The sequence below is a fragment of the Photinus pyralis genome, unplaced genomic scaffold, assembly GCF_008802855.1.
Source record: "Photinus pyralis isolate 1611_PpyrPB1 unplaced genomic scaffold, Ppyr1.3 Ppyr1.4_LG5, whole genome shotgun sequence".
NCBI lineage: Eukaryota > Metazoa > Arthropoda > Insecta > Coleoptera > Lampyridae > Photinus > Photinus pyralis.
The window spans coordinates 39,154,865-39,182,726 of NW_022170596.1; the positions used below are offsets into that span (position 1 = coordinate 39,154,865).

General features: G+C 36.1%; 1 protein-coding gene across 4 annotated transcripts in view; it reads left to right on the forward strand.

The window, feature by feature from the left end:
• The first annotated feature begins 1,793 nt into the window (after positions 1-1,793).
• The window catches only part of LOC116170441 (uncharacterized MFS-type transporter C09D4.1), a 36,245-nt gene continuing 10,176 nt past the window's right edge, over positions 1,794-27,862 (forward strand). The window contains exons 1-3 of one of the 4 annotated variants that reach the window (XM_031486848.1): positions 1,794-1,871; positions 27,296-27,573; positions 27,625-27,849. In XM_031486848.1, the coding sequence (XP_031342708.1) occupies positions 1,835-1,871; positions 27,296-27,573; positions 27,625-27,849 (540 nt within the window). In that variant the 5' untranslated portion in view covers positions 1,794-1,834. Of the gene's footprint in view, positions 1,872-9,817; positions 9,960-19,417; positions 19,558-22,180; positions 22,402-27,295; positions 27,574-27,624; positions 27,850-27,862 lie in introns of those variants that run through there. The other 3 variants (XM_031486846.1, XM_031486850.1, XM_031486849.1) reach the window with 3 other exon arrangements.

Below are 27,862 nucleotides of genomic sequence, written 5' to 3' on the forward strand. Positions count from 1 at the left end.
GCATCCGCGCATAATTCCCGAATCGTGCGACAATACCGTACAAATTTCCCATTTTCCAGGATGGTTGCGCAAGCGTACATTTTCAAAAAATTTAAATTATAATAACATAACTTAATAATCGACGCATACTCCTTCCACCCTTAATTTCAAACTTGGTCGAGTTGCACTCATTCACACTCTCACCCCTCACGCTTCATTTACGTTACGGTTTGCACTGACTTGCAGTCACTTTTCGCTGCACGAGCAATTAGTTAGAGTTATATGAATGGCGCCAAAAATAAGAAAAAAACTATAATTGTAATCATATCCATCCTTTAGGGTAGAAGTGTATGCGGTATTTGGATAACCGTTAGATTTAGGAACTCTTTCACCCAGCCGATAGCAATGACATGATTTTCTCACAGTAGACACAATAGCTTTTTTAGTATCATGTTAGAAACTACTTTCGTTACAGTTGAATATTTGCTCAGGCTTGTGACTCGTGAGAAAGTCCAAGTATAATAAAATTATTACATTTCGCCATTATACGACTATACGTATCCCCTGACATGAAATGGAGTTCCTTACAGTTACGAGTACTACCGATTTTCAATCAAGACCACTAACTAGACTAAAAATATGTTGGTTGTTGGATGCAAATAACACCATTCTGGTGCACTTTTCCCACACATATTTAATGGGGTAAACGCACTATACCCGTATTCAGTCAATGTTAAAATCATTAGGCAGAAGACCACCTATAAGTAATAGATTGAATACTATAACAATCAAATATTTACCATATGAATATTTCTTTCGGCACCCTTTTTATACCCACTTTACCACGGTGATATCCGTGGTCCTTACGAAAGATACATGAGAAGTATCTACTCAAAATTACTCATCCGTCGTAATCGTACGATTTTCAAGATACGAGTGGATGTCAAATTTTATTTAACAGAGAGTGGAAAGGTGATGTCCAAAGCTTCGTCATACCGGGATGACCTTGCTACCAGAAAAGTGCATCTTCTCACAATCACTATTTGGTTTATACTAGGCTGTTATCGTAGTATGTTATGATGGCGACAAGGCGAGTGGCGACTTGGTAACCAACAGTCGTTCGAGTACTATGCGATAATTTTAGATAAGCCGTTATCCCACTACACTCAAGTAATGACGTCACACAGAATTTGTGTTCGCTGTAGTAGATTTTCCAAAATTTTCCACTGCAGCACTAAGTGTCCATTTTTCAATACTCTGCCATGCGTTAAGTGTATTATACCTGACTTTTTCATGATCAGGAAAGAGGTAACTGACACTGTGGTCTCGTTCCCAATGCTTGTAAAGGTTGCTAGCACCAATCAAAGTGAATAAATCCGAAGGATTAAAAAAAAAACAAGTTAATTTATTAACTATGGCTGACCTCTATGGACCAATACCATTGACAATAGTGTTCTTTATCTATCTTGTGTCAAGCGATTTCATGTAGAATAAATTATCAGCTTCTTGTTTCTAAAACTGAAACAAACCTGCCTATTTCCCAAAATTCGACCACCAAATCAGAAATTCCACAAATAGTAATTGTCGCGCCCATAAATTAAACAAGCTCGATGCATAGAGCAATGAACCCCAAATTACAAACATATTACCAAATGCAGATAATAGTAATGGTAACGCTATCCAAGACTGAACTAGTTCATTCACGATTAAACAAATTATACGGTAGCCGAATTGTATTTCGCGATATGACTATACAATACGTCATAAAAGAAGGTATCACTAAAAATTGGTTTGCTTAAAGCAGTAGTGTGCTACCAGATATCGTCGTGTACGGAACTTTGATAAAACGCGCACGATGTCGGGTTACATTAGAGTAGACGGTATAGACAATGGTAAGTTTTAATTATTTTTCATTGTGTACGAAGTGATTTGACCTTTTTATATGATAGCAGTAAAAAATCAACTCCATATAGAATTTCGAATTAAAGTTCATTCAGAAAATGGAGCAAAATAAAAGCCAGCCACTAATTTATTTTCTATTATATCGCCGTTAACGATACGTATTAGCTTAATTAATATCAATGTGCTACCAAACCAATTCGCATGAGGTATCAATAAATTCAACGTAACCAGTTCTAATAGGTTACTACTTGCATCTTTTATCGTACTAAAGATGGCGGAAAAGTGTCCCAAAAATAGGACCAAATAGAAATTTTTATGGTTCCGTTATCAGTTTATTTACATCTCATGCTAAACATATGCACACTATAGTGCAGTAAATTTAAGATATGATCCTATCCCAATGAGATGAATATTATACAGTTACATTGTATTTTTAAGTAGACGAACATCTATGTTGAAATCACCCAGTTGTGTTTTTTTAATGTTAGCGATAGTAACGGAAATGGAAGTGGTTTTACAAATTAGTTTTGTAAACAAGTAAATTTTTTTTAATCTTGGAAGAAGCAATTTTTAGCGTAACACAACGAAGTTGCGCTAACGCTCATTATACTCAATTTTCCGTCGTCTGTCCGTTTGCGTATCTGTTCCTTAGAGATCTCGGCCCCTAGGCCACCTAGAGACTTCGAGTTTTTACTAATTGATAGATGCTTATGGTCTATATTATCCCGTTACGGCGTTACTCATTATTTATGAGTGGGGTTTTCTCTAGCTAAATCCTTTAGTACATGTTCAACGCTATTTCATCTACAAATAATACTTTTGGTGATCACGTAACTGTCAAGCTTTTCGAATTCTCCTGAAGAACCGTCATTTTGTCAAGTTCCTCTCAAAGTAACTTGAATTTTGCCCAACATCCCTAAGGATCTCCTTAATATTGTAACTTAAATAGTTTAATTATGTCATTTATTTATTTACAATTAATTAATAATAAATTTACTACAGTCTTAAAATGGAGTAATTTCTAACAGTAATTGAAATTTATCACTCATAACTTGTTACATAACAAAAATGCATCGAAGTTAGAAACGAAATATAGCAAACGCCCCTTCTTTCTCGAAAGATCTCGAGCGCTTCGGACCATTCTAGAACGTCATATTTCTCTGAAAGATCACGTCACATCCGCCTTCGTTCTTTATCGCCGATCGATAATCTTTCATGGCGCTTCGATGTCTATCGAGATTTCTGGAATGTTCGCTACAATATCCTTTTAAATGTCTTTTCGATTACTTTCTCCAGTTGTTATCAAGTGCCCCCTTCTTCACGTCTACTTCCTCTCAAACTTTCCTCACATACCATTATATCCTCACATATCCAATAAAATATTTCTCAATTTCTCAAGTCCTCAAGCTCCTTATAATTACTAACATTGTCTTCACGTTTCCTTCCTCTTTCTCTATTTCTTCTTCTAGTTACTAACAAATTCGGTCCTTCTACCCCATGTACTCACATTGTCCCTTCAAGCTCAATTCCCAATTTCTTCTTAAGTGATCCTAGGTTTTCTTCTTAAGTTGCTCTCAGACTCTCTTAATCCTCATCAGATCGTCGAACGACTTAAAATACAAGTAAACTGAATTGTGTCTGTGTAGAAGAAGAATTTTTCAACGAAACTAACGCAGGCATTAGCAATATTTTTGTTTTGTGTTGTGTCATGGATTCCACTTCCAAATGAAATCCTTTTTTGTTCATTTGGTTTTCCAAACGTAGGTGCCGTAATATGCTTGTTCTAGACAAACAAATAACAATAACAATATAACGATTCTACTTTATTAGACCCGAAACCTGAGTCCTACTTGCGTTCCTCCCTTTAAGCCGGTACACTTAGTGCCAGTAAGGGAGCAACTCTCGCGGCTTCTAAAAGTCAAATTAAATGAACAAACACGTAACCATTGAATAAAAAATTGAACGTAACTAAGTGCAACACTCTCACACTTTTGCTTCTTAAAAATGAAGAAATTCAGAAGGACAAAGAGAAACTACCCTTTCTCATAGAGTAACATTGTTCACTCCATGCCTTTCTTCTAAAAGTATCGATACAGTTATGTGATAGATACAAACGCTAGATCGCTGAATCTGTTAAAATACAAACTACAATATAAGAGCAATATCTGGATGCGCACTTTTTAAATTAGCCCTTTTTAACAACAAAAATGCAAACACTAATTGTGGGTCTGTACAACCATTATCATTAGTTCACTATCATTAGATCATTAAAAAATAACCGATAGAAACAAAGGTATGATTTTGTTAGTTAGCGACGCACTTGAATAAACCCACCATAAAAAAAATAATAAAATGCATCTTTTTCTTCACAATTATACTTTACATCCCTTTTCAAGGAGCACATCCAGTAATGATAAGAACAATGAACTTTATATACGGTAATTCTATGGAAAATTTCACCTCTCGATACGGGGAATTGGACGGATTGTAGGTATTTCGGCAGATCCTGTCACCTCAAGATACACTACTTTGCTGATGTTGCGAACTGGACACCCAAAGACCTTCCAAATAAAATGACTGCTTAATTCAAATACTAATTTTTTGCCTCGTTTTTAAAAACAAGTGTTTGGTAGTTGAAAGTCTTGCCGGTGCAAAATTAGAGCTCTACAAATATCGGGGGTCTTGATGTGTCTTTCTACACCCTGACGACGATAACGTTAAATATATTTCCCTTATAGTCTTAGTTCATAGCCACAGTAGTAATTTTAACGTAACCAAAATTTCATTATCGTGATTTATTTATGTGATATTCAAAATTCATGAATTTATATCAGAATATAATATGATAACAGGTGTCTTTATCACATACGAGCCCGAATTTCTCTAATAATCACTTCGGTATCAATTTTGGAACTGCTGTTAAGCACGTTTCAATTTTCTTAGATAGCAAACGTGTCGACGCCAAAAATAGATCAATGTCTAGGGCACTATTTTTCCTGCCTCCCGTCACTTTACCAGAGTACTGTCAAAACTGACACATTAATATTTATAAAGAGTTCAATATGAAAATTGAGATAATGAATTCAAAACCACGATTTCGGGAAAAATGTTATACTAAACAATTCAATATTTCCTCGCCAGTCAAGTGCCATTGTTCTGACTCTTATGCAAACAACTACGGTGAGTCGTTTGCTATTTTTAATGGTACCGTGTATATAATAGCAAAGAGTATGGGTACTCTTTGATAATAGTATCAATATCGGACTGCAGAAAGTGTCATTTTTAAAGTTAACAAACAGAAACATCGATGAAATTCCAGTTAATCCTTACATTATCACATTTAAAGTTCATGGCACAAAAACCATTATACGTGATAAGAACAAGTATGGATTGAAATATTAGATATAAAGACAGGTACTTTGAACTACTTCAGGTAACCAATCCATTTCGAGGATTTTTTAGTTAATATCATTATCCTTCTTCTTACTACATTTCAAAAAGTTTAAGAAATTATTATTCTACGAGTACTGCTATGATCTACCTTTCAAACAAATTAGTGCAACAATCAAATGTCAATTTGGCAACTTGAGGGTTTCAATACACTCGATTTTATACTCGGCTTTGACTCATTGGGGTGTCTAGTCAAAAATACCATGCAAGGTCAGGAATTTTAGCTCTGAAAAAGTGTCGTTTTGGTGGTTCCCGGCTAATTTACATTACACAAACATTATGTGTTGTACTTGCTTGGGTACCTGTTTGCAGACCTAGGAGATGATAAAATATCCCATTTTTCAGGTAGTTTTTTTTAATACTCTCATCATCTAAATGTTTAAGTGATTCCGACATTTACTATTATAAATCCTAAGTATTGACAGGTTGTTCGCGAAATTAAATTCCTCTAGATTAGATATATCGAAACCACTTGATTTAGTAACGTTTGGTAAATGTGTGTTTTAAAACCAAAGTCGACAAGCATAGTATTTATCTATTATATTTGATAGTTGTCCAAATTTGCTTTACGATAAAATTTTTAGGAAAAACAACAAAACATCGAATTATATGACTACGCATTTTTAGATTATAGCGTTATTCAGCGGTTCATGTTCAACTCTAGCCCGATTTCATACCGAACGCTTTCTTCAACTACATAAGACACCCGGTATATATTTTTGTTAGTTGTGTCTTTTTAAAAATTTGCAGTTTCTAATTTGGTTATCTACTTTAAAAGCTATAATAATATGATAAAGTGGTCTTAACATCGAGGTTACTCAACTCATATCAAGTTGTTTGATATTCGCTAAGTACCCCTGTAGCAAATTTAGGTAGCAGTATGAATGTACGGGCCCGGCTAATAACGGAAACCTACTGAATTCGCCTCCAAAATTTTCCCATATGAGGAATTTCGCACTTGAACACCCAGGCGAGGGGTGAGCCTTGGGAAACAAGTGCTGGGGGAGAAGGGAGAGTCTATTTTATGAATATTATCGAAATATTTCAATACTCTATATCAATTATAAACATAATTAAAAAGATTTTTTTCTTTTCGGCCTTGGGTGGTGTTGAAGTAGGCTCAATATAAATATAATATTTTCAAAATTATTATTTTAAGTGTTTGATCGACCTCCTCACCATCGAAAGCCCGCATCTTGACGTTTAAAGTGCATTAATTGATCTACAGAGGCGAAAAAACCATGCGCATCCGGTTTCAGACGCCATCTTACATACACGACTTCCGGTGCAAAATCCGGTTTGATAAACGGCAGATTAGGATTCAGCGGGGTCGAAATAGGAGACATCCGCCGTTTGCTCAATTGTTACCCGATTTGCTTCTTGAATTCATAAGGATGCCTTTTTTTGAAATGTGTCCCCGATCAAACTTCTGCCCCTGGTGAACAATGTGTGCGGCCCGTTTAACCCATTTTTCATGGCTGACTCTACTTGATTATTATCAAGGATCACCGCTATTGTTTTGTTGTAAGGGAAAAATCAGCTGTTGAGGAGGTATTGTGTAAGGTCTCAGTCAAAGTTTTCATACTTGGTTACTATGTGGAGGAGTTCCTAAGTGACAACGGGGGAGAGTTTGATAACCATGATGTGTGTGAGATTTTGAAAAAGAAATAACGTCATCCGGACGGCTCCTTATAATCCCGAATCGACGGAGCGAGAACTACATATATCGCACTCGACTGGGAAATCCCCAAATCCGGACAAGACGCCATATGAACTCTGGTTTGGTCAAAAACCACGAATCAAACATCTACGCATTGTTGATTCCAAATGCCATGTCCATATTTATGCACAGAAGAGACGAAAAATTGATTCAAAGGCAAGGGTTGGCTATCTGGTCGGATATGACAGTGATGAACGACATCGGATTTACGAGAACGGATGTGTGACGTCATATTTCATGAGAAAGTTGGCATTTGTGGTATCAAATTTGTCTGGCCCAGGGTCTGACCTGTCAAAGATTACGAAAGCTCTAAAGTGAAGAGCGATCGAGTAAACGAAGCGAAACTCGCTGAGGAGAAGCCTGACGACGAGCTACCTGTCGGCGAGAAACCTGTCAACGAGTTTATTCCAGTCAAAGAATTGGATTATTCGGATGAATGAAGCTATCCAGTGTGAGAATTGCGAAGAGTGAAAACCAGCCATGGACACAGAAATTAAATCTATGCAGAAAAACGATTCATGGGAATGACAAAAATTGACCAATGAAATCTTCTTAGCTACTAGCACTCCATACCCAAACTGACAGCTACATCAAATCAATGTTGCCCAATCTTGTCCTTTCCCAGTTTACCCAACATACGATTCATCGCAACGCATTTCCTGCGAACCTGAGCTTATCTCTAGATATCTCGCACCAGACAGTCGCCAGTAATTTTCCAATGCCATTAATCGGACATGACGCATACGGAAACCAACGATACTTAAAATATTGATCGCCATTCGGAAACTATTGAGAGCTCTGAAAATATCAACATTTTGGAATAAAGCGTCTCCTAATAGAACCACCCTTTATCTATCTTAATACCCGGAAAAATGCGTAATCCTAACGAAATTCGACTCTGCACCAATAATTTGGAAAGACACCCACGTGTCCTAATTACTAATGCGGACCGGACCGGATTAAATTTGGCATACAGTATCGTGGAATGTAGAATGTTATACTATAAACAAAAGGCGATACCTAGGGACGGCATTTCCCATAGGCACCCAGTTAAAAAGTGTTGACCTTGACACGTGGATGGCTAAGAACTAAGAATTTAACAAAGGATTGACACAAAACCAATATTTGGTCGACTGAAAGAATCGATTAACAATATCAGCAAGGTGGCCCTTTTCTAAGACACATAAAAACAAGTACCTACATGTAAATATATATCTGCGTATGCCAGATGAGCTAGTATACCACACTAGATACCACATATTCGAAACAGCCTTGTTAAATATGAATATTATTACATGGCTCAAATCAATAGTACCTACAATATAACCATTCGTTAATTAACATTACAACGAAATATAGAAACATGTGGCAAAAATCAATTAGCTCAAATGCCTAGTGCAGTATGCAACAGTCATGACCTAACGCAACTCGTCCCCAGCCCAGATGAAGCACCCTCTAAAAAAACAGAGACATATTGGACCTGAACAGGAAATGAAATGCTGCAAGAAATAAAAACACATAAATACTTTTACAATGATATTAATTTATCAAATAATGCAATGCAATGAACAAAAAAGGAAAAAAAATCACCTGATTTAACTCCCGGTCAACAAACTTAATCATTCGAACCATCGAATCGAAAAACAAGTACCCTTGCATTTTGGCTTATGAAAGGCGTTCTCCCCCCACTTCTTTTCACAATCATACCCCACAACGGTACTCGCTAGTCGCTACAACGGTTATTTCTTTCTCGCATAAAACAAAAGGGAAAATTCAAACACCGGGTGAACCGGTTGAACCTAGGATTGAACATTCGCGCCTTTTTTTAAGGATAAAAACCCGCCAATATTTAAATTGATTTAGCGCACGTTGGTCGTTCTACAACAAATGCACAGGGTGCACACAATAGCGAATAATTGTCGTAAGGCATTATCATCCCCGTTTTAGGCCATTATCACGTAAAATAAGAGAAAGGGTACGTCCTACTACGTACTGACCTATGCTGTTTGTCTGAAATGTGTGTTTATCGCAAGATTTCTTTAAACATAATATTTATTTTTTTAATTGTAGGTATAAATAAAACGTGTTATCGTACAAAATGAAATAGAATCGCAAACTGAAGCAATCTGTGCTCAGAGATGATTTTGGTTTTCTGAAACGCTTCACAAGAAAGTCGACGAACAGCGAAATCACAAATCGGCTTGATGGAAAAGTAGGTTATTCGATCTTTTTAATTGGCAATAAATTATGTCGTCCTTGACATTCCAATATTGTTAAATTAACGCGTGCGAATATGTGAACTAGAGATTACACATTTCAATTTATTGGTGCCACCGGACGCGGAAGCAACACATTCAATTTGCTGGCCCTTCTCGTTTAGGCAGCCAATTAAACGTTAGCTTCAATACTTTATTTAGGCAACTAACGTCACAGCAGTTCCACTTATGTAGTAAAACAAAAGTGACATATTCCAAACATAGGCAATTGTTACAGAAGTGTCGATACAGTTGCCTACAGTCCAATAAATTTTCAGAACGGCGCATGTCCGACTTTAATCATTATTGAAATTCAATTCACTTAAAAGCTGCCCAATGCGGGAACTACGGACGTTCTTTTATTGTTCAATTGGGCAGAGAATTTGAACCGGTTATTTTCAAATTATTTCACGCTAGCGGAGGACAAATTTTTAAAAAATATTTACCCAAGCTAAGTGATAAGCGGTATTTACCCATGACACCTTTTTAATTGCATACAATTTCAGTAAATACATCGCACAGGAATAGTATTGCTAAAAATAGATCAGTTATCGTTTAGTGGTAGTGGCACACACGTGGTTTACCGTTTGAAATGTTTTGTAGCAATTGGTTTTCAGGATTTGCTTCACTTATTCCTTACGTAAGAAATGAAGGTAATTAAAAATGTTATGTATTAATATTGATGATTTATCATCACTTGCCGTTAAACATCAAATCCTATTCGTATTCCTCCAGGAATACACTTACATGGGGGAGGGGGATTTACCCCTTCATCATTCGCATAGAGAAACCTGCGTCACCTTCGATAGAATTACAGTAGATGTCGCATTGTAACGATATAGTGTCAAACAGAAATTGCTAGTCGATAATATAATTTCCTTTTAATTTTATTTAGAACCTTATTTATCTACGAAACATTAATGATTAGGAAAGACAATGTATGAGATTGTTGACGCACCCTATGCAAATCATACGTACATGATGAATGTGAAAGAGCATGCATCTGTCTTGTGTTTGAGATTAAAGTGGACCAATTAGCCGTTATACCGACCCTTCTCGGGATTTCAATTTTAGGTATACGCCATTTGAATATCTGTTTCTCTTTTCGAGACTGGTTTTTTATTGGCATGTAGGTACATCGTGTAATTATCATATCATAGATAACATAGAATACATTGTTTTACGTATGTTTCGATATACCTGTCTGCCGTCTGTAGATTAGACTGATATTTTGTCAGACCATCTCGTTTTGTCGGCATATTTGATGTTTTGTACCCAAATATAAACCCTTTTATCTTTCTGCGTGTCAAAACTTGAAATTTGGTCTTTGGAAAAATCATTATCCTGCTAGGTACCTACATGGGCAATAATCATGGAGTACTGCACAAATTCTGCATGGTTTGTTTTGTAGTTTATACACATTAGTGTGCTATTATTCTATTATTAATCTATAAGCTCTTGTGATAAGTATTATACCTTATTGTTTTGTACCCTACCGTTTTGATGATTGTACTTCTCCCCCTCTTTAATTTGTAAAACAAAATTGTATTGGTTCCCTCTACCTGTACCTCTACTATCCACAATTTTTCCATCCTTTTGTAATGGATTATCTAATTAGAATGGTTTGAGAAACGAATTGCATCCATGTGTGATTTTTTACACATAGGTATTTTCTGATTTCTGGCCAAGACGTTTAGGTATTATAGGTAGCTAAATTGGGGTAAGTGGCCATAGTACTAAACCGAACGATTTTGAATTTGAAATCTTTAAACGCACATTCACTCGGTAAACAAGTCGCTTTATTATAAAGCAATCGAGACATAATCATATTCGGGGTGCTCAAGAATTCGTATCAAATTTCTCAGTTTTGAAAATGTGCAAAATTAATGGAAAAAAAATTAATAAAAGCTAGGACACCCCGTTCAAAATGGCTATAAATCTGAGTTAACTTTCGAAATAATTGGAAGTCGTTTAGGTAAACCTGAAAATATTTATCTGAAACGGGGTCATTGCATCAAAATTTTCTGTATAATAATCGATTTAATTCATTGTTGGACACCACTTATAAAAAATTAGGTTGAAAGTAAGGTTTACTTATTAAATTTAGCATGTATTCCCATCGCACTCAAGTGAAATGTCAAATTTTACTTTAATACGTGTTTTTTGCTAATATTGTCTTCGAATTGGTCCAAAAGTGTTTGTTTAAATAACTAATAAAGAAGAATCAGCATGATATTTTTGATACGGTTTTTTCGTCGATTCTACGCGTTGAACATACGAGGGTTATTCGCAAACTAAGGTCTGTTTACTCATGAAACATTACAGATTCCGATTTTTTCTAAAAACTTTATTTTCTAAATTCCTTACATTTGTCTCTATTATTCTACATAATTTTCATATTTGTTTAAACATTTTGTCATGACATGCTACTGGCGGACGGACGGACAGAGTGTTCAAAATCACGAGCTCGTTAATAAGGAAACCGCGATTTTCTACGTGATTTCAGTATTGAGATCTAAAATCTTTATAATGAATGGTGGACGGAAATGACCCTAGTACTCGTATTAACTACATTTTTCATATTAAAAAACGCTAATTTTAACAGCCGTTTATTATTTCTTCAAGTTGATTAAAAATTTAACGTTGCAAACTAAACCATACTTTTGGTGGTAAGTGATTCATAGAATCTAATCGGCCTCATCCAATTTTTGACGTCGCGCGATCCATTGACGTCATTTCAAGCGCAATGTCACGCTATAAGCATTTCCAATACAACTTGCAATGTACTAAATAATTGGTGTTTGGAATCCCACGCGTTGTTCTCTAAAATGACCTTTGGCAAATTCCAACACTAAGTGGGAGATAATATTCTTATTGATTAAAACGGTTGTGTCATTCCTGTTAAAAATACTTACTTATTATTGAATTTTTGTTGATCATTTAATGTAAATGATCGAGTTGGCGCCCTTACAGGGAAAAATTTGTATGTCACTTCAAACATTCAACCATACATTGCTGATGCTTGGCCCATGAAATAAATTCACAGGATTTTGGCTTGAAATCTGTTTACTGTTTATCAATCGACGTTACTTTTTAATACAATGTATTAGGTAATATAATAGGCACATCTTACCTGCACTTAGGTAGATGTAACAAGTGCATTGATATGATGTGCCAAAGTCTATTTCATTTCTTTGTTTCTTACTACCTGCAGCTGTCAGTGCCCGATAAACTCTGTACATATATCATCAGGCTGATAATTATAATATCACTATTATCGAATTAATTAGTTCAAAAGTGTTTCTAGACAAGCTAAAAGACTAGCTACTACTGCGAATTTCACCAGCACCTAAGATAACTCTAAAATTTGAGAGTGTGAAATATATAAAGTTTTTACGTTCATTTGCCAACGCTAATTTGATATTTCGTAACAACAATAGTATATTAAGATACAAATGTATAATCAAGTCTTTAAAACACGTTGCAAGTGCTTTAAAGACCAATTATACACGTGTATCTTATAGTATTTTTTATTATACCTGCAGTTCAATTTAAAAATAGGAAATACAATGAAATCATATTGACGTTATACTCGAATACATGTCTAATTAAGTGGGCTGGGTGTTCGTAATTTCAGGAGTGCCATCGAAATGTCACTTGACGTTTGCTTATAAAAATCATCGTCTTTGTGAATAAAACGATTTCCGTTGCAAAAGATAATACACCGTCCATTAGATCGCTTGTTGTAAAATCTAAACAAACGTTGGTAGGTGTAAAATCTACCAGTAAAGCTTATTATAAAGAATATGAAAAGTTGTTTTCATGGATGAATAGGAAGTTACTTACGAATAAAGTCTTAAATGCATCGATAATGCTGGCATATATGAAGGAAAGGTCACAGGTATTTAAATCTTCTATCTTTTGGTGCATTCATTCAAAACTTCAAACAATGCTGCGATTAAAAAGTGGAACAGATTTGGAAGCATACCCTAAATTACGCGCGTTTGTGAAAGCTTCAACCAAAGGGTAGGTACAAGCCAAAGAAATGTTCTGAATTTACAGAAAGCGACCTAAGAGGATTTTTTATTTCACCCAGATGACAGTTTCACAAGTCATACTTGAAGTATCATTACTTAGCAACTTTAAACACGTGTGTTTTAATAGCTATTTATGCGAGTATTTATGTAACAAGTTGCAAATTGACTGTCTTTGGCGCACTAGACGTGTATTTGTCCAATGAGCGCAGCGAATTGGACAAACACGTCGTGTGCGCCCCAAAGACAAAATTTGCAACGTGTTACATACAAGGTTTTTTGTCATTTCGTCAAGAAATTGATGTGAAATAGGTATTATAATGGGAAGAGAACTTTATTTTAAGTTTGAATACTGATGTATTATCGCAATATACCTAATGCGTTGCTATGGATCTGTCATCTTGGTTTGAAGCTTCCTCGTTTCGCGTCTTTTATGGTTCAATCGCATTTTGGAACTTTTTGCTAGCAAAATGAACTATTCCGATGAAAATGTGAGTATTTCATCCGACGTTGAAGCGGCTGCAGAAGAAACTAGTTCGTATTTACTTTCTCCGAATTCACGTTCAGCATAGTGTAGGACTAATGTACCAGTGCGCCAATTTAAATTGGCGCATGCGCCAATGTGTCAAAATGTGACACTTGTGGCTAAATGATGCCTCTTTTAAAACCCAAAACGCCAAACGCATTTGAAAGTTTAAAACGGAGATTGTGATGCAGGTATAATAAAAAAGGATTTGTTAATCAAAAACCATTGAATACTGTGTTTTAAATTTCAGAGAATTGGAGACTTTGTTAAAATAATATGTAAAAGTTGATATTTTGTTTCCAAAAAAAAAACACCAAAAGGACTTCTATATCTGAAATTGATTTATCGATTTCCAAAAGCTAAATAGAACGAGATGTGGTTACGTTGTCTACCCTAGTTACTCGGTCTACCCATACGTCCGTCCGTTGTGATAGCTGTGTCACCATTACACCTTTATCTTAAAATATTCTTTTCTTTTAAACGTCCACTCTTCCATTCCGATTTGAAAAGGCCATATAAATTTTATGGCCGAAACATCTGTAAGTGAAAGAAAAAAGATTTTTTCTATTTCGGTGTCACAATGAGAATTTTGTGCAACTGTTTTCGGCAAAAACAGTGTTTCAATGAGTTCCATTGTAACATTGTTTTTGGTAACTTTTCATCTCTAAGTTGGCAGTTCCCCAAGACGTCAACGTCAAATCATCAGATGTGAAATCAAATTACGTAAAATTTATGTGTTTTCCTTGATTTTTGGTACACGAAGAAGTTAATACATTCCAAATCAGCAATTTACACATCCACCATAAATAAATTTATCTACGAATAAAAAATTACACATTCACGGAATTTAAAGTTTCCAAATGTCAGTGTTGTGTTTATCTAAGCTGCCAACTTAAAATTTGTCAACGTAAATGGTGTTGCCAACTTAAGACATATTAATTCTTAAGTTTCCTGTAGTTTTTCATAATTACTTTTTAATTAAATTAAAGCCCCGAAATAGAAAAAATAGTATGAAAAACACGTGTTACAATGCTTTATTGTAATACTCCTATCTTGTGGACACTCGTGGCTCCGCTTCGCTACGCCACTCGTGCCACAAGATAGTCGTATTACAATAGGTCGCATTGTAACACTTGTCTTTCAATATACTATTACCATAAACATTTTGGAAAAAACCTCGGAAAAAACAAAATATCGGAAAAATTTCCTGTCAAATGAAAAATATGTCCGATAGGTATTCTCGCACGATTTTTCCAACTTTAGTTTTTTTGTCCCATACATCGTTGTATTCGTAATTAAAAATGCTACTCAATGCAGTATGTACTTTTTTATGGGCCAGATAAAAAAATAAAGTTCAAATAACACCGAAAAAAATAAAACAAAACCGGCAAATTTCGGTTTTTCTGGCATATCTGCGGAAGTAATCGGAATTATCTTGTTTTTTTTTTACTGTTTAATTTTCCCTAATTTGACCATCTTCGTATCCCATAATAGACATCTTAGACCCAGTGTATTGTGTACGTTCATATTCAATTTCAATTCAATCCTGTTTTCAAACGGCCCAAAATCCGTACCAAATAGTAACTTTCTGTGGATGCATTTCCACTTGGGAACCTCGTATGGGTTGGTGTTATTCTATATACGGCAATTGTGCTTATTTACATATCCTTTCATTCAAAAATACTCTTGCATACGCTCCAAAGCGCACACGACGCGCTTTCCCACTCCAATACATTGGCGAGGTCCCAAAACAGTTGCACGTGCAACTGGTTTGCCACTGTAGTTGCAGAACAGTCGCTCCGGGTGCGCTAGAGCTAGAGATAAACTCTAGATACTCAATTTTAGGGATGGAGAGGACCCCACGGACGAGGAAACGCTAAAGATGGTCTGGCGGGTTCTCAAAGCACTACTAGTCTAGTTGTCGAAAAGCTCTTCATTTTACCAAACTCAATGTATATCTTATAGTTATAACATAGTCTGACAATCTTGCTCATGCTCATAAAGTTTAAACATTTTTTTAACTCAGTTGTTTTGGAAAACGGGGTAGGAATGGAACTAAATGCTTTATTAGTATTTTAACGATTTCAGCGATATAGTCGCCAAACCGTTGAAAAGTTTACTACTCTCAAACCGCACTTCCTCCTTGTTATTTAGAAAATCATTTTTAATTTATTATGGCTTTGGTTATCAATCACTCCCATTCATTCTCCGATTTTGTTGGTAAAATTGGAAACCTAGCCCATATTTTTGCATAAAAAATATCTGCTGTTGTCATGCACCATTGAACCTTCTGTTTAAATTTTATATACTTCCAATAAGTTTGAAGAATTTGTCCTCGAATTTGTCCATGTTAGAGCTGTACTGCTTGCGCCTTCGTGCTTGATGTTAAATCACTGGCTAGTGGCTTCAATTCAACTTTTGTAAATGTACCTAACATAAGATGGCAGAACAGCCGTCATAGTTATTTACATACAAGTCCAGAAAATGACGCATTACTTGCGGGGAAATATTGAAGAAAGCGAGGCTCATTAGGAGCCGAGTTCTTCAATTTCCGAGTCAAGAAATCGTCTTTTTTAATATATAAAACTTCTTATTAATATTTATATGTCAATGTTGGCAGAAGTATGGTAGAGTGACAGGAGGCAGGAAAAGTAGTCAGGTAAATAGTTACTGCCACTGTCAAGGAAACTAAAATTACCTGAGTAGGCATAAAAATGAAGGTTTCAAGGCAATTTCGGGAAAAAACAATTACGATTATTTGTCTCCTCGGTGACAATCTTAGATCAAGTCATCTGGAATTACTTACACGTGTATGTGTGTCACAAGACCATAATCATAATACCATTTTAGTTCAATGATAATACCTTGACAACGAAATGACTCCAATTTTGTCTCAAGGGACCTTATCAACGTATAAGTAGTTATACTACCGATTAGTTATGGTACAAAATATTGTATTTTTATGTTCTGTTACAATTTTGCAAATATATTCCCACATTAACTGCCTTTACTTCTTTTTGGTAGTTTGATCTTGTCTTCTTTGTTGTTTCTAAAATTCACAGTAGTGGAACTACAGGCAAAGTTCGTTGCTTTACTGAAAACAACAAGTAGTGTCCCAAAATGGTGAACTTGGTCGACTTGTTTGTGAAAAGTTTTGCAGGAAGTGAACGTACCTTAAATTACATACAAAATTTAGTGTCTCTGTCTAGGATCTTAAGTGCGGGTGTTCGAGATTAGATTATTTTCCAAGTATCACAGAGCTAAGATCAATTTCAAATGCAACACTATATTGTACTATTAGGTTATCTCCATAACGTAGACATGATGAAGCAGGCCCGATAACTGACACCTTGTAAAATGTGGTACAAAGATTTATCGGTATCAGTCAAGGAAACGATATGCTCTTTCGAAGATTATCACACCATAGTTTGATCAAAATACTGTAGTGTATGGGTGCAAGTGAAGCAGTAAAAGTCAAATAACTAAATTTGTACGTGAAAGACTTTTGTCCTCAATTTGATAAGATTAATGGGATACTTGTGAGCAAGTGGATTTTGTTGTCCAAACTTTATGGGCCAAGAGGCAACTGAAGTAAAATGTGCAAACCAGGTAACTAATTATAATGTCTTGCTCTGAACCGTTATTTTTCTTATTATTGGACATTAGACTACACGCCAAGTTTTTATTTCCTCTAAGCCATTTGTGAAACAATTATATTATCTACCTAGCTACCACATAGCATGGACAATTTATTGTTGGGGATCGGTTTCCTCTTTCTTTCTCAGCTCAAAACATACTTAATATTGTAATATGTAGTAATGGGCCTGTAAACAAAAAAGAATTAAAAATCAATATGCGATCAAAAATGAGTTGCTGTCGAGTCGCCTTTGGAAGTTCAAGTTAAGTACGATTTCCCATGTAAACAGAAATTCCAAAGGTGACTAGACAGCAACCCATTTTTGATCGCATAGTAGTAATGTTTGTATCGCAAGTACAATAATTGTTAAAGCAACAGCAACGTGATAGGTTTATTGAAAAAAACCAGGTGTCAAATTCTTGACAGAATAGCTTCCTAGCTGAAACCAAAAATTGCCAACATATGTTTTTTTACGCATGCATTTTGTTTGCTTTTATTAGAGGGACCTACCATGCAAATTTCGTTAAAATTGCTCCATAAATAAGAAAGTTGGATGCTGCACATGCGCAACACTATTTTTTGCGCATGCATTTTGTTAGCTTTTATTAAAAGGACCTACCATCTAAATTTCGTTAAAATTGTTCCATAAATAAGAAAGTTGCATTTCTGCGCATGCGCAACTCGATTTTTTGCGCATGCATTTTGTTTTCTTTTATTAGGAGGACCTACCATCCAAATTTCGTTTTAATTGTTCCATAAATAAGAAAATGGCATTTCTGCGCATGCGCAACACGATTTTTGCGCATGAATTTTGTTTGCTTTTATTAAAGGGACTTACCATAGACATTTCGTTTAAATTGCTTCAGAAACAAGATCGTTGCGTTTTGCACATATGCAACACAATTTTTTGACTTTGACAATTTTTTTCTCCGTTTTTTGATAATATAACCCGGCCCAATTTTTTGTAGGTTGTACACAGGAAAATAAGGTCTTCCAAATAATAGAATAAAAATTTTAGGTTGCTATTTGAAAAAAAAAGTTCGATGCCGTTACGGCGCTCCAAAATTTTTTTTCAAAAATCCGGCCCGTTATTTTTCTGTTCGGTATGCCTAAAACATATATACAAAATTTCAACAAAATCCGTCGAGCCGTTTTCTCAGAAAATTGCCAACAAACGTACGTACGTACGTACATACAGACGGAAAAAAATTTTATTCTTTAAAAGTTGCTTAAAATGGTCTAAAACGTCGACATTTGATGAAATTTTGAAATGTTCAAAAAACGGCTATCGCAATAGCTACCTAGCACATGCTAGGAAGCTAAAAATTGTTTTGAATGCTACCTATCACACATTTTTAAATGCTTGTATGCTACATTCTGCATACGGCACTTCTCCATTTTCGAAATATTTTAATCCAAACAGTATAGGTACTTCGCGCTCAAATTCATAGGGGTCAACCTATTCTTCTGAGTTTGTGACGCATTCTATTCTCAATATATTAAACAAGTGACAAAGGAATGTATGGTGACACTATCAAAGGTTATCTAAACATTTTGAATATATTCGGTAAAATTTTAATAGCATAGACGTATAGGTACCACGTGACGTGACAGACCAGATACAGGTTTTTAATAATAGTAATAAGGACAAAGCTCACCAAGAAAAACATTTGATGGAATATTTGGATTGTCGTAGTAAAAAAATTAGTTGATTAGAAACGATAAATATAGATGTTTATATTGTTATTAATTTTCTCTTGTGTTTATCTGCCGTATTTCGACATAGTAGTAAAACAAACGGGCAAACGAATTATCTTTAATTCACTTGAAAGTTACCTAATTACTAACACTGCATCCCATTGATCCTTAAAGAAAAACGCGAGTATTTAATATTCCACTAAGCTAGAAGAGCCAATAACCAAAAGCACTTATTATGATGGAAACGTGAAGGCAGAGTATTTAAAATCGCATCAAGAATCGATTGGTGAAAAGCTGCGTGAACTCGAAGAAATCATAAGGAATACTGAGTAGTGGTTTCCATTCGTTCGGATCAGGTAAGAACTAGGCTCTAGACTAGACCGTGTGTTTCCACTTGGTGGCTCAATTTCATCGCCAAGAGGTCATGTAATTTGCATGTGCAGAGATTTTTAACGCACTTTCCAACGAAGTTGAGTGGACAATTGCCACCACTTTCTCTACACGTCAATTCGCTTGGCCGTGCCGTAACTATCTACTAAATTCTTTTTTTTCATTCGGAAGCTTCTGACACCTCAGACAAGAAAAATTTACTATGCGATGTAAGGCCCAAAAAAGAAATCAAGATATTTAAAAATTTATTGTTGGTTTTGTTTTTGCATTGGTTTTTACATAGGTATGTATTGTATACGTTCTTTTAGTATTCTAAGAGCCCGCGACGCAAACCATTACCATTCAAATAGCAACATAAAACGTATACATGAACAAGTATTGGAGGTCCCCATACACGAAACGCTCGGTCTGTCGGACCGCATTTAGCCGGAAGGTAAACAAATTCAATTGTTTATTTGTATATTTCATAAGAAATCATTACTTTTACGAAAAGCAGGTCATATGTGGTACCAAATTAAAGCTCTTGACGTCAGCTGCACAAATAACTCGGTCTGTCGGCAGGCAAATAGCCGGAAGTCCTTGACAGACCGACATTTAGTCTGCTGCTGGAAGCCGACATTTCAGTTAGTTATAAATTTCTACGGTCACCCTGATCCAAGCATTTTAGTTCTGTACCAAAGAGTAAATAACCATAAACCTCTACAGCGGATCTAAAAAAGCGGCTGAGCTCCTTGGTTTGATCCTACGGGGTCATTGAACATTTAGTCTGCTGCTGGAATCCCACAAAATAATTGTAAAGTGAAGAAAAGTTATCGACAAAATATGAAATTAATACTTTTCTTCACTTTACAATTGTTTCATTACTTCAGCTGACATGCTTTTGTAATCTCATTGATGCGCTTCAGAGCTTGTACCGTTTTGTTTTTGAATTGAATGATTCTCTTATATTTTGAGCTAACTATGGGATTCCAGCAGCAGATTAAATGTTCAATGATCCCGTAGGGTCATACCGAGGAGCTCGGCCGCTTTTTTAGATCCGCTGTAGAGGTTTATGGTTATTTACTCTTTGGTACAGAACTAAAATGCTTGGATCAGAGTGACCGTAGAAATTTGTAACTAACTGAAATGTCGGCTTCCAGCAGCAGACTAAATGTCGGTCTGTCAAGGACTTCCGGCTATTTGCCTGCCGACAGACCGAGTTATTTGTGCAGCTGACGTCAAGAGCTTTAATTTGGTACCACATATGACCTGCTTTTCTTAAAAGTAATGATTTCTTATGAAATATACAAATAAACAATTAAATTTGTTTACCTTCCGGCTAAATGCGGTCCGACAGACCGAGCGTTTCGTGTATGGAGACCTCCAATACTTGTTCATGTATACGTTTTATGTTGCTATTTGAATGGTAATGGTTTGCGTCGCGGGCTCTTAGACTATAAGGTATAATAACGTTTCTGTATAGAACAGGCGGAAATTAGCCATTTCATTTGAGATGTACTTATTATTCTGGTACTTATTATTGTTAAACAGTAGAAGGAATTTGGGACTCGATCCAGATATTCCTTTTAACTTATAATATCGTAACTTAACGCACTCAACAAGATTCATATTTGTCCAAAATCAAATGAAATGTTTCCCTTTTCAGTCATACTACAATATAATGTATGAATCCCTTCTTCAGTTGCTGGTGTTATTAAGAGGCATAACAAAGCGATGTAAGCTTTATAGGGGAGTCGATGGTGTCCTTTTGTCCGTGAACACGATAACTGTCTAACGCTTGGACCGATTTGGTTCAAACTTTGCACAATTGACCTATATGCCACAAGTAATAAGCCTACTGAAAACAGGTCAAATCCAATGACCCCGTAGGGGTACGCCTCTCTGCCTCTGGCAAACGCTTGAAGCTATTCAGTACAAACTTTGCACAGTTAACATATATACCACATGTAACAAGCCAATTGAAAATGTGTCAAATCTAATGACTCCGTGGGGTCACACGGAGGTGGTCTGCCGCTTTTTTAAACTCTCTTTATGGGTTTATTAACTGCTGGGCTAAATTTCCAACTTTGCACTTTTGTACAGATTCCAGATACACTCGGTTTTGTTTTATTTATGAATGAAGGGCATATATGGCCAAGACCAAACTGCTAGCATCCGGTTTTAGGCAAGGTCTCCCTTTCCATTCAATTACAGTTGAAGTATTGAATTCTCCCTTTCATAATGTTTGCTTTACATTAGAATTAATTCAATGTAAGTGTTTTAGATACGAATTCGATTACATAATGCCCTCGCCGAATTTTTATGAATGTCTCGCTGACTGTGGCAATATTTTGCAATTGGGTGTATCAATCTACATTAGAAATCGTAATCCAGTGATAACCTTTACCATAACTTTTAACATCATACAAAATGATCGCGATCAGCAATTTTTTTTGGCATTGGTTCCAATTAACCTCTGATAGTGCCCAGAAGTTTCCGCAAATGCAACTCGATTAAAGTGAAACAAGGATATTACCTACTATCAACAGATAAAGCAAAACTAAATCCATTCATGTTCTCCCTCTTAAAAGTAATTCAGAACGTGCTCCATACACTCAGTACTGGACGTGTTTTCAGATTCAGTTGGGCTGGGAAGTGTGTGGAAGGCGGATAAGGTTTTTAAGTTTGTGTTATACAGTTCGGTTTATAGGTTTATGTGTCATTAATTACTAATGAAACGATAATAATATTTGCAGTCTCACTTTTATTAATTCACACGGCAAATAACATGTGCATGTGCGCCGGTCTCAGCATCGATTTTCTGGCCGAATGTAAGTTTTCGTGATGGGGTGATTCACAATAGCAGCAATGCTTTTCCATGAATAGAAACGTAGTTTTATACCTGTTTGTTTGCATGTGGAATTTTTCTAATCAACATAATTAACTTAACATTATCATTGTCTTAATTACCAGATTTTTGGGATGTAAATGTGAATTCACAATATGTTTGGTAACCAATTGTCTTTCCTAATAAACAAATTGATAGGAATAATTAATCACTGTATTTATAATATACGTCCTTTCCACGACTCTAACGGGTGCCAAAAATTTTGATTTTTTTAATTTTGTATGCAAAATTGAACTGCTTGGAAACATTCTCACACGTGCCAAGCTTTGACCGTTACAACCATGAAAGCGCCTACCGAATACAATGTAAAATAAAGATATTGGCCCACCGTTGAATAAAACGTTAAGGCACCATAATCAGAAATGATCGCCTGAATCGCCATAATAGCGAATGGAGATGGATCCATTAAGTTCACAAATGAAATACTATGAACTTCCTTTCTAGAAATCGATGTCATTTTTTTACAGACCACCGTAACGAAGAACGTCAATTATAACGCTAGTGGTGTCCAAAAATTCCATTGGCTTAGGAAAACTTGTGTCATTTCTAGAAGAAGAAAAGTTCAAGACATCAACCTTTTGCTTGAATATTTTGTTTGTAGTGGCGGCGCACTAGGATTTTTGAATTTTTCCAATCATTTAAATCTCTGTAACCGCAAGGGTAGATAAAGTGAAACAAATGATTGTGCATTCTAATGACATATGACATTCTTATTAAAAATAGGACGCAGAGCACAGAATAAAATGAAGTTCAGAACAATAACAATACTGTTTCCATGGAAACAACGGAAGAACCTATGTTTGCTCTATTTCACGTCTTAAATAAGAATTTTCGAATGTTTTATAATGATATACTTATATGGTTTGTGCCGGTTTATGCTATAAAATAAAGTGTTGTATTATACACAACGATAAACTGAAACTAACCACCTCGTGAAAGTTAATTAAGTAGTGGCGTAACCACATCTTTCACTCGACGATTAAAACATTTCTTTATCGTATAATAATTAACCATAATTGTCGCTAATTTGTTGTAACTTTGTCGTGCTACAAAAAAATTGATTGCGTTACATTTTCTCTATTTAATGCATGGTATAATGCTATCTTGAGGTAATTTTCAGATTTTTGCGTGACATGAAAATCATATAAGAAATGCACTAAACTTCGGGCATAACATATCACGAATATAATCGTATGCAAAATGTGTAAAGTATTGAGCGCCAACAACAAAATTTGGGGGCATAATATATTACATAGAACATTGTATTAATTAGTGGCGAGGAAACATAGGAAATATTTAATTTCCAAGTCAAGTAGTGCGTTTTGTATTATATTTTACCTGAAACCGAAAATTTCAATTTTCGTATAGAACTTTTGCTTAATGTCATTATAGACATTATCAACCAATGTGATAGGTGCGTCCGAAAAAGTGACAGGTCGGGCTGTAAAGTGACAGGCGACAGAAAAAGTAGTCTGGTAAAGTTTTACCCCCTCATGGAATTTAAAATTTCCTGACATAAAGTGCGCATGAAAATGAAGGTTTCATGGCGATTTTGGGTAAAAAAGGAGGCTAAAATGGCATAAGAGAGAACTGTTCTATCCCAAAAAAAATTAAATACTTAACCCTTAGTTGAGATACATCATTCAAAAGTCTATATATGGTATAAATATACTATTGTACAAGGTCACTCTGTCACCACCTCAACTCAATCCGAGATAAATTGGTGCGGGTTGGCGGCAGGAAGTGCATCCGGGTGTAAAATTTCGCCAAAACCAAAGATGGAAGGTGAAAGAAATGGTGTACCGGCTACGACATATCCCATAAGCGACGTCCAGCAGCCTTTTCTTGTCCTTGCGACACGGCGAGTACTACCCCGTCAGATGGCCATGAAGGAAAGAGGCAGGTAGCCTGACTAGATTTTATCTATTTTGTAAAAGGAACCATCTGGCAGAGTTAAAGAGCCGACCTGTGATATTTGACTCTGATTAAGAAATCAAAAAGAAAGTGAAACAAAGGGGAGAACAGAGATTAAAGGAGGTAGATAGCTAGAAATTGTTAAAATTGAGATTCTGGGAAGTATTACAGTTAAAAAAAGGCAAACGACTGGTGGGAGGTCAGCAGCAGGGTGATAATGCGAGTATGGGAAGAGATTTTAGGAAAACCACCAGGAAAGGAACCCCAAGAGAACAAAGAGTCGTGGCGGAGTAATGAGGTCCAGGAAATTAGGAAGGCTAAGAAGTGAATCGAAAAGATAAAAAAGGAAGAGGTGAAACTGGCTGTAGCAATACCAAAAGCAAGGGCATCGGATAAGATGTACTAGAAACGGAATACACCATGGGGAGATAAAAGATTGTATAGTATAGCTAGGTCCAAGGATAGAACCTCAAAGTACTACTCACGTGAGGGAAGTGAAAGATACAGAGAGCAGTGCTCAGAATTGAGGAAAACGTTAGGAACAGGTGGTTCGGTACATTATTGAATGAAAATCGTCAAATAATTGATAGAGAGGAAGGAAATGCAATCGAGAATGTTAGATGCGGCTCTGGGGAAAGTGTTAATCTTCTATTGGATTTATTTAGTAAAATATACAATGAAGAGAAAATGCACCATGCTTGGAGGGAGAGTGTGTTGGTGACACTGTACAAAAAAAAATCGACATTCAGGATTAATAAAACTAAGAGCGCTCTATTTGCCTTAAGATAAAGTCCTACTTGAGAAGTATGGTGCAAAGCCATAAGAACTACAGCTAGTCTTTATAGATCTGGAGAAAGCCTACGACACGGTGCCTAGGGATGAAATGTGGAGGTACCAGAAAATTATGTGCGACTGGTCGGGGCATATATGATGAAGCACAGGGTAAAATCAAATGTTGGAATGACGGATAGACTTCCTGTGAGAGTTGGAGTCCATCAGGGATCTGCGCTCAGCCCATGTTTAATTAATGTAATAACGTGCTAACGAAGGAAGTGTGAGAACAGACCCCTTAGACCTTGCTTTTTGCAGATGATGCAGTGCTTGTAGATGAGAGCAAAAACTGGAAAGGTGGAGACGGCAGTCGAGGATGTAGGACTCATGATTAATAGAACAGAACCGGAGTACATGTGTTTTGGAAATCTTGCTAGCATAAACGTACTCGAACAGAGATTGGTTAGAATTGGAGAGTTCTAATAACTCGGCTTCTACGTTATTGACAAAGGATTACTGGACAGAGAAATTAACCACAGGACTCACAGGGTGAATGAATTGTAAAAAAATGATGCAGGTATATTGTGGGACAGTAGAGATTTTAAGGCTGATTCTCACTTGGCGACTCATCGCGATACGACGCGCAGCGGCAAAATGTTACTTCTAAAAGTTTTTATGTTTTCAACTGCAGTAGTTCTCATGACGCGACGACGCGTCATAAACCAAACGGTTCCGGAAGCGTATTTACAGCTCCCCGTCACGACGCGTCGCTTTGTGAGAACTGAAAAGCAGCAACCAAGCGCTTCGATCCAAAGCGCATGCGCGCACTTCTAACGACACGGAAATAGAAAAAGTAATAATGACTTTAGTGGTTCTCATGTAATTACTAAAGGTGAGCAGAATGCATGTGGAGGGGAGGGGAGAAAGCAGCGAGGAACGCCAAGGAAGAAGGTGAAAAGATAGTCTTGGAGGACTTGAGATATAAATGGATGAACAGGATTTGTGGGACAGCAGTGAGTGAAGGAGGAGAGTCGGGAACAGCGACCCAAGATAAAACAGGGAAAAGCTGAAAAAGAAGACGACTTTAAACTTTATGATTTTTTTAAATTTTAACCAAGAATTTTTCCAGTAAATTTTAAACATCAAGTATGCAAATTCCGAGTTTCTAAATATTTATAAGAATACATAAATAGTTCCGTTACCTACATGACTTCTCGGGAAGTACTGATCAATTCTTGGAAAATGCGCTAAAGTTTCTCGCCTTAAGGCGAATTGTTCATTTTTTTAGTTGGAGTAAGTGAGTAAGAGTAGGCATTTGATGGTGGTGAGTTCTTATTATTTTTAATTCCTCCTCCCTTCCCTAAAAATGCTTTTGAGTATTTGTTGATCTCATCTGTTGATTGTGAGATAAGTTTTTAAATTGTCACTCTGTATGACATAACTATCTTAGTGGTTAGATTACTACAGCTCTTGGTATGATATAATCTTCTGTAGTATTATTAGTAGGTAAAAACTGGCTAGAAAATCTGACACCTCTTTGAGGTACATGCTTGGACCTATATGAGTATTAATATAAATTTCTAGTAATTAATTGACAGATACCTATTAACTTATGCTACGAATTAAGTGTCCTCGTGTATGCACGACCTGAATATAGATATATATGTGCCTTCAAGTCCTTACCTACATGAAATCGCCGTGTGTCAATTAATTATTTACAAGGTCACATCTACAGTGGAATATATAATAGAATTGTAATTCCATATCTACCCATATCACTAACAAGTTGAGCTGAACTTGAAAAGACTATTGAGGTTTTTTCCAATAATTAATCGAAATAAAACTGCACGATGTAGGAAAACCCTATACACTTGCATAGCATTCTTCATTCTTAAACATCATGCCAATCTTCTTATTATAATATCGTTACTGATGCATTGCTTTTAAACCTTCAAACAAATGGGAATTCACACAAAAAAATAGGAATTTCCGTTCTCCATCCAGTGCTTTACTCGACTATACACAAGGTAATTTTGTATGCCATTCCAAACATCTAAAAAGGTAGTCACTATTATTCTTTAATGCTTTAGTTATCTTCAGTAGAAAGTTTCAATTGTACACTTTCGTTTCAGAAACTCCAACAAAGATGTCGGGGGAGGCGACGATAACAATTGGAAAACTACCCCAAGTGGAAGTGTGCAAGGTATACAAAATACGATGGCTGATCTTAGCCATATTTGTCCTGTATTCCGCATCAAATGCGATGCAATGGGTTCAATATTCCATTATCGCCGACGTTATTGTAAAATATTACGGGGTCTCCTATACGTTTGTAGACTGGACGTCGATGATCTACATGGTTCTTTACATTCCATTCATATTTCCTGGCAGCTACATGCTGGATAAATTAGTAAGTGGTACAGTTTGTAATAACTTATTCGTTGCTACGTTAACTGTGTAGGGTTTAAGGGTCGCCGTTCTGATTGGCGTTACGGGAACGTGTTTGGGCACATGGATTAAGGTAGCTTCGGTTGCTCCAGACCGATTTTGGGTCGGATTCCTTGGGCAGACCATCGTGGCGTTTTCGCAAGTGTTTATTTTGTCAGTGCCGGCTAGGTTGGCAGCAGTATGGTTCGGTCCAAGTCAAGTTTCTTCGGCGTGCAGTATTGGAGTTTTTGGGAACCAGGTAAGAAAATGCG